General features: G+C 31.4%; 2 protein-coding genes across 4 annotated transcripts; one reads left to right on the top strand and one right to left on the bottom strand.

Moving 5' to 3' along the window:
- Nucleotides 1-957: 957 nt before the first annotated feature.
- LOC110630901 (cytochrome P450 78A5) lies at nt 958-3634 on the top strand. Its single transcript, XM_021778541.2, has 2 exons — nt 958-2175; nt 2802-3634. The coding sequence occupies exons 1-2, from the start codon at nt 1192-1194 to the stop codon at nt 3405-3407; spliced, it is 1590 nt and encodes a 529-aa protein (XP_021634233.1). The 5' UTR covers nt 958-1191; the 3' UTR covers nt 3408-3634.
- A 6366-nt stretch (nt 3635-10000) lies between these two features.
- LOC110599595 (cleavage stimulation factor subunit 50) lies at nt 10001-14694 on the bottom strand. Of its 3 annotated transcripts, XM_021736047.2 has the most exons (14): nt 14505-14694; nt 14021-14104; nt 13782-13909; nt 13587-13659; nt 13397-13480; nt 13215-13301; nt 12746-12816; nt 12502-12553; nt 12325-12382; nt 11698-11798; nt 11452-11606; nt 10906-11014; nt 10550-10606; nt 10001-10453 (listed from the first exon to the last, which is right to left on the bottom strand). In XM_021736047.2, exons 1-14 carry the CDS (start codon nt 14604-14606, stop codon nt 10298-10300), a joined length of 1317 nt encoding a protein of 438 aa, XP_021591739.1. In that variant the 5' UTR covers nt 14607-14694; the 3' UTR covers nt 10001-10297. The 3 variants fall into 3 exon arrangements, with proteins under 3 accessions (XP_021591739.1, XP_043806135.1, XP_043806134.1); XM_043950200.1 differs by lacking the exon at nt 14505-14694 and having other exon boundaries at nt 13782-13896; nt 14021-14108; XM_043950199.1 differs by lacking the exon at nt 14505-14694 and having other exon boundaries at nt 13782-13899; nt 14021-14107.
- Between the last annotated feature and the right edge of the window lie 168 nt (nt 14695-14862).

Genomic DNA, 14862 nt, shown 5'->3' on the forward strand with positions numbered 1-14862 from the left:
ATTATTATAATTTTATTTTATTTTTTTATTTTTAAGAAATATTTTAAAATATTTATTAATATTTAATAAAATTTAATATTTTTAAATTAAATATAATAAAATTAATAAAATAAATAAAAAATAAAATAACAGTTTATACTAAAACGGACAAGAACATTTATGCTCCTCATTCTACTAATTTAATTAATTAAATAAATCAATCAAATTTGTCATTTTTTCATAATTTATAAGAAGAGAAATTAATATTTAGACTTAATCTGCCTTTAATTCCATTAAATTTCATTAAAATTAGTTGTTGGATTATAATGATTTAATTGTTTAAATTTTATTTTTTAAAATAATTTAATTCTTATATTTAAAAAAATAATTTATTATTTTAACATAGTTAAAAAATATTTAATATAAAGTTACATTAAAATATTTTAATATAAATTAAAAATTAATAAATTTAAAAGTTAAAGATTCAGATCATATAATAAAAAAATATTTAATATAAAATTAATATAAATATTTAAATATAAATTAAAAATTATAAAAATTTATATAATAAAATAAATATTTAATTTAATACTGCTATAATATTTCTTGATATATAAGTATTAATTTTAATACCACACTTTACAAACACAGGCAATGGTTTTTAAAATCATCCTGATTTAGAAAATAACTTTTTTCAGGAATTATTTTTTTATAAACCCTTATTAAGGAAAAAGCCCAATTTTATTTCACTCCGATTAAATTCTGGAGGTGGGCAAGGCTGCTGAGGAATAAAGCTGAACGTGCCTTGATGGCAGAATTGTAATTTAAGGCCAAACCCTGTCCAAAGAAAGAAAAAGAAAAAGGAGAAATTTTAAAAGAGCATGCGTTAAAAAATAACCGCTGTGAATTAAATAATTTTAAACCATGGTTAATTTATTTCATAAACCGTTCCTATAAAATCGCTCCCCCTGACCTCCTTCTCCATCTGCAACTTCTGAGCTCTCTCTCCTTCCCTCTCCATCTCCTTCTCCTTGCAGAGCTTTTCGCTTCAGTGTCTTTTCAGCTTCTTTTCCTTCGTTTCAAGCCTCCATTACTCTCATCTTCCAGTGTTTAAATAGCCACCCATTTGCATAATTGGCAAAGCACAGTTTTAGCTTTTTCTGAAAAGAAAAAAAAAATCTTCTTGCTTCACTCCCCTAACCAATCACGAAAATGTCACCAGAATTCATGTTTGAGTGTTTTCCTTTCATCTATCGTATTGGGTCTTCGCCATATTTCAGTTTAGAGGCCATTCTCTGCCTCTTTCTCTTTGTTTCCGTTTTCTCTTTCTGGCTAGCTCCCGGCGGGCTTGCTTGGGCTTTATACAAAATAAGGTTCAATGTTCAATCCCAAGCAGCAATTCCTGGTCCTTCAGGTTGGCCTTTCCTTGGTATGGTCTTGGCTTTTACTGGCTCCTTGACTCACAGAGTTCTCGCTAAGACCTCTCATCTCAAATCAAAGTCTTTGGTAGCATTTTCTGTAGGCTTCACTCGCTTCATTATCTCTAGTCATCCAGAAACAGCTAAAGAGATATTGAACAATTCAGCTTTCGCTGATAGACCTGTTAAAGAATCCGCTTATGAGCTTCTGTTTCACAGAGCAATGGGCTTTGCACCTTTTGGAGAGTACTGGAGGAATTTAAGGAGGATCTCAGCTACCCATTTGTTTAGTCCTAAGAGAATCGCTTCTTTTGGCCAGTTTAGGGCAGAGATAGGGCAGAAAATGGTGGCTGAGATAAAGGGTTTAGTTGAGAGAGATGACAAGATTGAGATTAGGAAGGTGTTGCACTTTGGGTCACTAAACAATGTCATGAAAAGCGTGTTTGGGAGGAGCTATGAGTTCAATGATCACAACAACGTTGATGCCTGTGAACTTGAGGGCTTGGTAAGTGAGGGTTATGAATTACTAGGAATTTTTAACTGGAGTGACCATTTTCCCTTCTTGGGTTGGTTGGATTTGCAAGGAGTGAGGAAGAGATGTAGAAAATTGGCCAGTAAGGTGAATGTTTTTGTAGGGAAGATTATAGAGGAACATAAAATGAGGAGGGCTGACAAAGGAAGAGACTTTGATGAGAATTCTGATGATTTTGTTGATGTGTTGCTGGATTTGCAAGAGGAGAACAGGCTCAGTGACTCTGATATGATTGCTGTTTTATGGGTATGCCTTGCATCTCAATTTTAACATGTTGATTAATTAGTCCCATACAATTAAGATTCCTTGAAACTTTTTTGCTATTTAGATTGCTTTTACTAGGTCTTGCCTTATTATATGCAGTTCTATTATTGTGATTGACAGTACTGTTGCATATAAAAGATGCTTGCAAGGAGTTCGATCTTTTACCGCATGCGGCACTTACTCTCTCAATCTAATCTTTATCTTTTAACTGTCATAGATGCTGAAAATTTTGTTTTCTTTCTTTGATTTTTTTATAGATGCTGAAAATTTTGTTTTCTTTCTTTGATTTTTTCTATGTACTTTATGTTATTGTTGTTTAACTTTTTTTTGTATGGAAATCTCCTGGAAACAGTTATCTGTGAAGATGATAGAATATGGTTCGTTGGTATCCAAAGAAGTTGAGAATCTGAATATTTTCTCTTCCTTTTTCTTTCCCTTGACAGTATTCTCTTTTCTTGTCTGCACCTCTCATGCTTTACACATATGCTAATATCTTTCACCTTTTTTTTCCTTTGATCTTATACCCGATTATGTGTGCCCTAGCTAGCTAATACTGCCTTTTTTTTTCTCCAAACTACTATTGAACTGAAATTAATTTTTGCTATCAGGAAATGATCTTTAGGGGTACTGATACGGTGGCAATACTTCTTGAGTGGATTCTTGCAAGAATGGTTCTACACCCAGATATCCAAGCTAAAGCGCAGTCTGAAATCGACACTATCGTCGGCACTAGCCGGTCAATCTGCGATTCTGACCTGCCTAACCTAACTTACCTCCGTGCCATTGTCAAAGAAACATTACGAATGCACCCACCAGGTCCTCTCCTGTCCTGGGCTAGGCTAGCCATCCATGACACGCACATAGGCTCCCATTTTATCCCTGCAGGCACCACTGCAATGGTCAACATGTGGTCCATAACCCATGATGAGCAGTTCTGGTCGGATCCGAAGGAATTTAAGCCGGAAAGGTTCATGCAGGAAGATGTTTCCATCATGGGATCTGATCTCAGGTTGGCTCCCTTTGGTTCAGGTAGAAGGGTTTGTCCTGGTAAGGCTATGGGCTTAGCAACTGTGGAGCTTTGGCTTGCTCAGCTGCTTCAAAACCTGAAGTGGGTGCCAAGTGAATCTGACGTTGATTTGTCTGAAAACCTGAAGCTCTCTTTGGAGATGAAGAACTCCTTAGTGTGCAAAGCTGTGGCTAGGGTTTCTGCCTAATATCTGGATATGTTTGATATGGCTTGCTATCAAATCTCCTTCATGATTTTGGAAACCTCTGAAATGGGGAGACTGAAAATAAATAAGGGATCAATTAGGTTTTTGTTTATTTGCAGGGCTTGGCTTTCCGTTTATTAATATCCTAATGGTGATATAAGCATGAAAATTTTCCTTCAACTTGTATACAAGTTTGCCATATGTCAATGCAATATATCAGTTTGTTTCTCGATCGTCTTTCAAATTCTAAATTAATTACAGGTATAACTTGAAATCAAAATTAGAATATTAATCCACAGTGATCATGTTTATTTCATGAAATATTTATTTATATGGTCATGTACATCTCATGAATGATTTTTTAAGACAAGAGTTCATGTCTGTTGTGTGAAAGGTACAGGAGTTTCATGTATTAATTTAAAAAAAAAAATAATTCATCTATTTGAGATGATCATTATCATCAGCATTAATTATTTTACATAAATTTGTTAAGATAATTGTTCCTGACCTTCCCAAATGGCAAAAATTCAACTGCACCAAAACAAGAATGACAAGGACTCCTTATCTTCATGTGTAACTAATCTATGTAAATGGGTTTTCCAAATATGTCCACAGATTTTTTGTTAGAAGAAAAATCAGATTACAACTCAGAAAATGGAAATTTATGCATATCCATGAATAGGGTTTACATCTAAATCTACCTTCAGTTCAATATTGCTTAGGGTTTCTTAAATGAAATTAATTGCATGCATGGCTTTCCAAAAGAAAAGTATACTCTTATGGAAAAATATATTCTTAGGAATATATTGCATCAAAATTCATTGGAGCACTTTGTTTTTTTGGTATGAAATTTCAATCCTATACTCAAACACATTGCATATATACGTGATAAAATTGAAACACGAATTAAAAACATATCCATTTTAACCACATTCCGATAATATTAACCGTTAATCACTATCATATTTATTAATTAACAATTTTTAAAATTATAAAATTGAAACACGAATTAAAAGTATAGCAATTTTAATCAAATTCCGATAATATTAAGCGTTAGTCAATTTTAATCAAATTCCCACAATATTAACCGTTATATTATCGTGTTTATTAATTAACAATTTTTAAAATTACAAAATTAAAAGAATAAACAAGCTTTTTCTTCTCTATCTATCTTTATTCTTACATGATTCCTGCTGCATTTTTAGAATGTGAAACTAATAATAAATAAAATAAATAAAGAGCTAGCTAGATTATAATTGGTTTTATACAAAACCAAGATTCCTGAGCTAAGGGTTCTAAATCATAATTTCATTAATATATATTTATTATTATTAGGGTTTTCTTTTTTTTGGGTTCTGATTTGATCAACACAGAGAAGAAACTTTAAATGATTGAGGAATAAGAACCTAAGCCACATAAGAATGATATGGTTAATCTCCTTAAAAAACCTTGCCAAGAATAAAATTTGAAGGAAGCAGTAGTGGCTTTATGTAAAGCTTTGCTCCTTTTTCCCACCTGTAAAAGAAAGATGCATATTGGATTTGAATATCCAAAATAAAAATGATTATAGCTAGCTAGCTAGGGTTTCTGATTTTTTTTTATCCACATGAAATTGAATGCAAGTTGCCTCTTTTCCTTGATTCTCTCTCATCAATCGTCATTTATTCCTTTCCTCACTCTCAAGTTTCACCATCAAATTTTAATAATATGCACAGAATTAATACTTTTTTTTTCCCCAATAATAAATACTCTTTTTTTTTTCCTTTATTTTCGTAAATTGACAAATCACATTCCGTACAAGCTTTACACTTATTCCATAATTCTCATCATTACCAAATTAAGTTTGGGTTAATTTTGCATTTGGTAACATAAAAAGATATTAACTTTTTATATTTTATTGATTGTATTCATAATTTTTGTATATAAAATTAAATGTTTGGAATGAAACTTTCCTTTTAGTATTATTTAATTTTTTAATAATTTATTTTAAATAAAATTATATATAAGCCCAGACTATATTAGACAATTATTGTTCCCATTTACGTATATATCTCATCATATTAGCAATAATCAAATATTTTAACATCAATTATCCATGAAATTATACAATTAAGAAAATTAATTAGGTCAATTCCCTCAATTGATTATTTCAATGTAATTAACTTGAGAAAATTAAAGGAGGAAAATGTTTAAAGAGACTGCATGCGTGGTAAAGTAGTGGGCGAAGAGATTTTGGTATAAATAATATAATTAATAAATAATATTTGTGACCATCATAATATTCTCTTGTTTGATGCTTCTCCAACATTAGCTTTCATACGTTAAAGAATAAAATTAACAAACATTATGTGAAAAGTTCTTTCTAATTATGCCCTTAATTAATATTAATTAAACCTTATAGATAGTGCTTAAATTTAATTAATTAAGTTAATAATCATATCTTCCCACATAAGTGCCTTTGATGGTGCAATCTATAAATCACCTAATTGTCTTGCCAATCCCAGATGGGAACACAATCAAACCCTGTTGGAAGGTACAGGGAATTTCTTCTTTTCTTCTTATTCATCATCATCATCTTCTTCTTGGTGGCTGCTTCAAACGTTTTCTATCTACTAAATGATGAATTTTAATTTTTTTTTTCTTTCATTTAGTGGGTCCATATGCAATAGTTAGGAATTGGGATTTATATTATAAAGTTTATTAATTAATTAATTAATTAATATTGTTGGGTTGCAAGTGTAACATGGGTTCCACATATGCCCTAGTACACACAATACCTAATTATGCATCTTCTCATTATAATTATCTTCACCATTATGTGATCACAATCATGACTAACTCAATTTTAATAATCAAAGTGTTTATAGTACAAATATAATTTGACCCTTTAATCATATTTTTTTAGAATTTTTTTTTATGAGAAATTAAATTATAAATAACAGAGAAATTTCACATTTAATCACATTTATTGATAAATATTTATGCGACAGATATCTGTCATTGAAAATTTAAAGTTAACATCAGGAATTTAGTATCATATCATAATAATTCATCTAAATCTAATGAATACTACATGTAATAGAATTTATTCTGTTGATAAAAAAAAGGAAGGAAAATAACAGTTGGTGAGGGATATGGAGATAAAAAAAAAAGATGGGGGAAGAGAAGAGATGGTGATTTTAGGTAATGGCTGCTGGGACCTTGAATTAAAGTTGTTGAGTCCCATTTCAGAATCTTTTTCTATAAAGTGTTGCTCATAATGAACATAAATTGATGTTGACATCTCAATTCCCATCCATTTCTTATAACAATATTCATTTCTTCATCACAATTATCATCATTTTTTTCTTTTCTTTTTAATTTAAGAGAAAAGTATATAAAATATTATTTACGATATTTAAAAATTATTATTATTTATTAATATTGCAATACCATAAAATATTATGTGTTTTCACACAAATTGAATATGGATATTAAAATAAAAAAATTAATGAAGTTATAAGTTTTTTTTTTTTTTTACTTTCACTTAAATTTAATTACCCATATGTTTAAATTTATAACCAATTGTCATAATTTGTTTTTATTAAAGATTATATATTTTTCATAATTAAATTCAATGAATTATCTACCATTTATCAGTCAATTAAGTCTATCCATAATATTAATTACTTTATTGCAATAAAAAAGAAAATCCAAATATCTTAATGTTTATAAGATGCACATACTTTATTTAGGGTTTTGAATTTATATGCAATTCTGAATATACAATACTAAAGTTTCAAACTTTGAGTATAGTCAGAAAAGAGGGCTTGGCTTTTGTTATATATATGAAAGAAAAAGAATATAATTAAGCTAATTCTCTTTCTAAAACAAGCTCACCCTTCTAAACTTGGACACTTTCATGCCTTCCAAAGGGACTTCTAATTATGATGTTCTTGTTCATAAATGTATAAGTAGTTTGCATATACTATATAACAAAGAGGAAACTTGGACCCCCAAAAAAATTAAAGTTGAAATTAACTTTATAGGGATAGTGATTTGAATATGTAAGAGATTGGATCAATTTTTTTTTGTGTATATCTTCTCTCATATAAGTCCAATTAGTGATTAATTGAGAAAAAAAATTTATACCAAATTTACATAAACTCTCATAATATAAATATATAAAATTTCATGTGAATACTGAGCGTAACAATTTATCTTTTTTATAATTATAAAAATATTTAATTAATTAATCGATTATTGCTTAATCTGTCGCGAATTTAGCGGGAGAGAGTGTAATATTCAGCTACTTGTTTAATCCATTTCAAATTTAGCGGGAAAAGTGTAATAATCAGCTGTTTGCTTGATCTGTAGCCGTTTGCTTGATCTGTTCCACATATTGGGGGATTATGGCAATTTGAAATCGTATATAATAATTAGCACGAAACTATTAAATAATTTAATAGATCTAAAAATTATTTACATCAGTTTGGACCGTTACAAATATCCACCATTCAAACTTCAATCTCTTGTAAAAACTAAGCAAAATTTTGTGTGAAAAGGTTATATTCCATGCATTCCCTTTGTTGGCAAAAGTGAGAACCACATTGATAATCATGAATCTAGCTAGACAATGGAAGTGTTGTTTTATTCATTGATTGGCAATTTAATTAATAGAACATGTACTAATTTGGGCTCCAAATTTTAGTTAGATTGTTGAATTTTAGACCCTAAACACCATTTTTGAAATGAAATATTAATTATTTGATGTGAATGCTTAACCTTCTTATTCAATAAGTCTAATAAATGTGTAACACCATGAATAGTGTTATCAAATCTAGTCAAGGAAATTACCTTAATTAAATTTTATTTTTTATATTTTCTAATGAGAGAACAAGAACAATAATAATAAATTTTCCATTATTAATAATTGTTCTTCACTTGAGATTTAATCAACTCATTGTCTTATTATTTAATTTAACGAAGAAACTATCACAAATTAGTACGTAACTCATTGTCTTATTATTTTAAATTTAATTATTAGATCTATCAGAATTTTAGCTAATATATAATTTTTTTTTAAATTAAAATCATAATTACGCAAAACTAATACAAAATAAATCAGAAATTAATTAAATTGTGCATGATTAGTGTTTTACATTTCCTTTTACAGTTAAAACATTGGCCACTTTAGTTAACATAATGAAAGGATAATCTTGTTTTTTTACTCTAATTAATTAATTAATTGATAACTACGACCGTACAATAGCTAAAAAAAAGATGTGTATTGAGATTAGGAGAATTGACACATTTTTGGAAGCAGGAAATTAAAATTTGTAATCCTTACTTTATTCATGCTGCTGCCCTTTTTCACATCCAATTTCCTAATCTATATTTAAGATTTATATAATCTAAATTAATAAAAATTAATTAATAATTTTATTTTATAATAACTAATGAACACTATGTATATCAAATGAAGTTTTTGTAAGTGATGGATAATTAGTGGTATAATGAGATTAAGTAGAAAATAATAAGTATTAAATTTTGAAAATCAGGACTTTTGTTATGTATTATGAAAAAGGAGTTTCAGGTGAAACATCTTTAGGAAATAATATTGTCAGTGGATTTTTAAAAGTTTTAAATATACCAAAGGCTTATGTGGATCTCATTTCTCATTAGTAGTTTTCAGAATTTAATTAATATTCAAGGGTCCCTTAAATCCTTTATTTTCTTTACTAGTAAAAAAAGGATGATAGTGCCTTTAAAATTTTTTCTAATAATTAAGAATTTTCTTTTTGTCACACATGTTTCAATAATTGTGGAATAAAATAGATTTTTTAAAAGAAAAATTTTAAAAACATGAGTATAGTACCAGGGATTGGATTATATTGTAGCATTAATAAAATATTGTGGACCTCATCTGCATACATGCTAGGGTACAACATTTTTTTTAAAAAAATTTTACTTCTATTTCCCATCTTTTCAACTATTTAACTTGATATTATTGTGCTTTTAGTTCAGTTAATATACAAGGTAAATTATTTAGTTTAAACCCTCATATCTTTCTTCCATGTTAAATTTTTTCCTGAACAAAAAAAAATAAAAAAAAAAAGAGAGAGAGATTGTGCTCCTTCACTTCTGAGGGAAAAACCTGATGACTTGAATGTGGATATTCTGAGCCTAAGGACCCAAGCCCACATTCAGCTACAGGTAAAGATCCACTTGTCAACCACTTTGGGCTTGGACCTAACTGCACAAATAGCTTATTGTGCACTTTCCCTCTCCAGATCACTGCCCAGTGGTGATGCTGATGCAGCTGGGTTTTTAAGTTTCTCCATTTCAGGGTTTTTCAGCTTCTTCTTCCTCCTCTCCTCTCTCATAAAAATTGAAAATGCCTCCTTTCACATCTCTGCAATTCCAACTTGTATATGTTTCAGATTGTATGATCATTAGAATTCTAGGCCAGTCAACTTGCCATATTTCGAACTTGTTTTCAAAGTAGTTGTGAGCTTACTTTTTATGTTAATGTTTTAGTTTGGAGTAAGTTCAATAACAGCATAAAGTTTAATTAATTAAATCATCATCAAAACTTCGAAGATTTGGAAGGCCACTACCACAAGCAACACAAATAATTATTTTGATTATATCTTCTTGTTGTAAGAAATGGCACAAAAATTACCATTCCATTAGTAATGGAACAAATTTAATACATTTCATGGAAGAAGCCACAAACGAAGCAGCAGAAACAAAGGTAGAAGAATAGCCTCAAATTCCTAGATGTACTATCCAAATAAAGAAAGACTAGTCGCGAGGTCCACGTATCTGGAAAACTAACCTCCAATTAATATCTCATCCTGAGCTTAATTTTGCAGAAGATTTTGTAGAAAGGTGTTCTCCCTTTCATTTACCTAGAGAGCTTCCTTCCAGAACCGGACTGACCTATCAGTCCCACACGAAATAAAGGCTGCCTCTGTTGGTGAGTGCTCAATCCAACGGGGTGCACCATTATGGTTGGACGGCCACTTCGCCACTTTCTCCGCTGTTAAAGCATCCCAGATAACAATCTGTATTCACCAGGCCTATATAAGAATCCAAATTAATATGTGTGCGCACGCGAGCGCACACTCTTTATAGCATGAAAGTAATGAAGCAGAATAAACCTCATTGCTTTGTTCATCTATGGATAGCACAAATTCTTCAGTGTCATTGAAAACAGCCTGCGGGGAGTAGCTTGAAGCACTCAATATTTTGGCAAGTCTATAAAAATCTTAAGAATTTTGAAACTTTCTACATCAACAAATTGACTGTGGTTACTCATATATTATCCTAGTAAATAACAGTTGGGGAAAAAAGCCAAAAACACATTATCAACACACAGCCGATCTTAATTAGTTTGAAACTGTTCACCGTATCCTTCACTAGAGTGCATTTTCCACATAATCAGAATAAAACTAAATAAAATGCACAGATATCTAATTCGAAACTCCAGAGAAAGGTTTCCTACTTCCTAGCATACCTGGCACCTCAATTGTGCATGTGTAGCACCAAGATATTGCTTCACCAATCTTCCGCTGCTAACCTCCCAAAGCTTAACAGAAGAGTCTTTCCCACAGGAGAGCACAAACCTGAAAAGTAAACTTTCAGTCATGTTGCAAATCCATGTTGAGGACCATCCCAAAGGAGAAAAGCACCCTCCAAAGCTGGAATATCTTACTTGAGCACCCATGAGAGACAGACAGCAAAATATAATTAATTGGCAGCAAAGGAAAGAAAAGAAAAATTATGAATTGTTATAAAACCTCCTACTTTCACATTTATTATTTTAATTGATTATAATTGCAAATCAAAGACCATTTTATTAATGTTAGTGTAAAGTAGTAATAATCCTCACTTCAAAAATTGTATCCCAATGGAAGTTTTTATTTTCTCTTCTGTTCACCCTCAAGATTTCTCATTTGATAAGTACCATTTCAGCAGATGGAAAAATCTGCAAGCCCTTCAAAACACTAAGAAACAAGATTTCCACATGCACATCTAAGAATATATCTTCTGGTGTCTGTACCGTTGATCCTTTGTAAAAGTCACACTAGTGGCTTCCGCTGTTCCATGTGCATTGACAATAGACCGAACGCAATTGGCCGTTACCCCGTCCCACAACCGAATAGCACCATCTTTAGATGCTGTGACATACATTCCACCTGTAGATGAATACCTCACCTGTACAACCAAGAACATACCACAATTATGTTAATGCTCCTGAATTCATCTGTTATATGTGGATATTCAATAACTAAAGTATTAACCATGCCTGATTAATGGCTCCACTAATTCCGATTTCTGGGGCATTAGCTGATAGATAACATTGAAATGTATTGACATCATACAAGTGTGGAATTTGATGATCAGTACCTGTCATTTTTTAAGTCTGAGTTAAACTTTGTCAATAGGTAAATCACCGTAGGAGGGATACATTATACATATTCTGAAAAGGCATAATAAACTTTGTTGCCCAGCTGTTTAATGAATATCAGAACACAAATTAAGGAGGAAAAGGAAATATATTCTTAACTTGTCAGAAGTTAAAATGAACAGACAAAAGATAGCTTTCTACCACATAATCCATATGGTAAATTCTCTTAATTTCCTTCTGATCTTGAAATCTTAAATTCTTGTTCCAAGTTCCATTTTCTAAAGTTATTAATGAGATAGAGAGTGAGTAATATCAATGAAACTTTGTGAAGGGTCTAAATAGATAACAACTGACAAGACAAAAACAATATACTGACAACATCCCATGATAAAGTTTAAGCAGATGTTGCTGAAGCCTGAACTTAACTTTTGCTAAGTAAACATCAATATTCAGACGCAAAAGAAAACAGATTGATGTATCCCAACCAAATATGTCTGAAAAATGAAATATATAAAGAACAATTACCGGCAAGAAGAAAATCCCCAGAAGGATGAAAGGACACAGAACGCACATTATGAGTATCCTGTGTCATCATACATACAAATTTTCAGTGATACATCAATTTGTTCCTGCAAAATGAATTCCACCAGAAAACTAAAGAACTTCTCATATCAGAAAAAAAAAATTGAAGGAAAAAAAAACCTGGATTACTCTAAATGCTCTCTTTGCAGTAGCTTTGGAAAAGTCAAAGAATCTGAAAAGAGTTAACAAGTAGTGTGTGAAAAGGTCAAGTCCAACAATGTCATTAAGTGCTTGAGTCGGCAGTATTTAATGCTTTGTTTGATATGACTACATCCCATGCTACATTTGAGAGTGTTTGTGTGTGTGTGCGCTATCATGCATAAAGAACTAGAACTTCTGGTTCATCTGAGAAATGATGCCATACTTTATTGTATGATCCTTGGCTCCTGATATAAGAATTGTATTTTGAGGATGGAAGTCCAAATCATTTATTGGCTGCAATTGTATTAACAAAATTAGATGATATAGGACAGAAGCCCAGAATTAACTTGATGAAAATAAGAATGCAAATAGAAAAAATGACTATGACCAAATTCAAATTTAATGAATTAAGCTCCACGAGACTAAACATACATAGTCATACAATGCTTCCCTTTGAACTCAATGTAAGCAATCAGAACCAAAGCTAGTTTTCAAATGTGGAATGCAAATTATGTGCTAGTATAATAACTAACGAGGCAAGATGTGCTAAAAAAGAACAAGAAAATAATGAGAGATGAGGACATCAAGCTAGACATTCAGATTTTGTACTTGGTTTAATGCAATAACAATTTTTTTTTAAAGTAAATGATGCAGGCCAGTGTGCAACAGAAGTATAATAATGGTTGAAATACTTGTATGTGGTCATAAAATGTCCGTATGACAGGTCGGACAGGACCATCCCTTGCATCTGAAAGCAACATTTGCTTTATTTTTGAAATCTGCACCAAAGAAAAAGTTGCTTAGGAGGCATATCTAAGATTATCTCTGAAGAGATAACAAAACATATAACAAAAAAGGGGCAAAAATCTAACACCTCAAAGAGCTTAATTGATGTGTCTGCACTTCCAGTGACCACAAACCTCCCATCAGGACTGAATCTTGCGCATCTAGCAATATTCTAGAAAATATAAATTTCAGTCCATAAGCCATACGACTCGAATTATTCTCAACCATGACAGTCTGCTTCAGAGAAGATAAAAAATTTTGTTTCCCTCTGTTCAAACCTTATGTTCAGAAAGATGCCTTGTCTCATGCTTTGGAAAACTTTTTGATGAACCTTTTGCATCTTGCATTGCACTGATTTGACAAAAGAGATATGGAAGTTTCATCAACAAAGGCCATAATCTCAAGTTCCCCAGTAAGAAACAATGACCAAAGTTTTATTCACGAGTAGGAGTGATGGTATAAGTGCAAATTGCCTGAAATCAACGGATGCAGCACGGGGAGCTGGGATTGAGCCATATGCTGCAGGAATCAATGTGCCCAAATCATATATGGCAGAAGAAGGAACCCCTCTTAACACGTCATCTTTTTCTGCTGCAAGACCCTGTTGTCATCTTAGTATCCCGACGATTTCACTTTGTTGTTTATCCAACTACAGTATGCAATATAACATCATACTAGATACAATGAGGGAAAAGAAACTGGAAATAAGAACCTTTGCAACCAGCTCAAGAAGTTTATTTGGAGGAGCCTCAACATCCAATGGTGTCATGGTGGCCGATGCAACTGCACTTGCAGCCTACAGAAGACAAAATTGCATCAAATCCCCAATCAATCATACAGTGTAGTACTGTTTTCTGACTGTTACAATGCTGAAAAAAACTGAAGAATGATGGTAAAAGATGACAGATGTAAAGTAAAACCCTAATCTCCTATATATCTAATCAAAATGCAATGAACCCTAACGAATTAGAGGAGGTAAAGGAAGCGACTTTGGTAGATTTCATACTAACTGAGACAAATTAAGTCGTATAAACTCCACAAGTCAATAGCTTAAAATGACAGTTAATTGAGGAGAAACCAACAACCACATACGTCCACTGCTCACTCACACATTTTTCTAGGAACCAAACAGAAGATAGGTGGAGGAACATCTAAAGGAAAGAAACATCATAGGGATGTGTAAGTAGAAAAGATGCCTGGGTGAGATTATTGTCGCGAAGATGAGCAACGATGAGGGAATTGAGCTGTCGATGGAGCTTCCCATCTTGCAGTGTCTGCTCCAAGCTAGTGTGTTCCATTTGCTGCTTTTTTCTTTTTGGGTTCTGCTTCCTGTCCTTTCTTTCACAGTGTCGCACGTTCACTCTCTAAACTGAACTCATGAACTTTTCAGCCTAGCAATTGACTATTAGATTTTCTTTCTTTCTTTAATTTATTTAAAGAATAAATAAATTTTCTAAATAAAAAATTAATTATAATAAATTTTATTAAATGTTTAAATTATATTACATTTATATGCGAGATATTTTTAAAACTTAATTATAAATAAATGAAATT

The sequence above is a fragment of the Manihot esculenta genome, chromosome 14 (genome assembly GCF_001659605.2).
Source record: "Manihot esculenta cultivar AM560-2 chromosome 14, M.esculenta_v8, whole genome shotgun sequence".
In the NCBI taxonomy this organism is placed as follows: Eukaryota; Viridiplantae; Streptophyta; class Magnoliopsida; order Malpighiales; family Euphorbiaceae; genus Manihot; species Manihot esculenta.

Bases quoted from the DNA above. Each gene is read 5' to 3' on its own strand.
- LOC110630901 (XM_021778541.2), top strand. From the start codon at position 1,192: ATGTCACCAGAATTCATGTTTGAGTGTTTTCCTTTCATCTATCGTATT. The intron at 2,176-2,801 runs GTATGCCTTGCA...TTTTGCTATCAG, and splicing joins ATATGATTGCTGTTTTATGG to GAAATGATCTTTAGGGGTAC.
- LOC110599595 (XM_021736047.2), bottom strand. From the start codon at position 14,606: ATGGAACACACTAGCTTGGAGCAGACACTGCAAGATGGGAAGCTCCAT. The intron at 13,910-14,020 runs GTTCTTATTTCC...AGATGACAACAG, and splicing joins TTCTTGAGCTGGTTGCAAAG to GGTCTTGCAGCAGAAAAAGA. The intron at 10,454-10,549 runs GTTTATTCTGCT...TGGTGAATACAG, and splicing joins TAGATGAACAAAGCAATGAG to ATTGTTATCTGGGATGCTTT.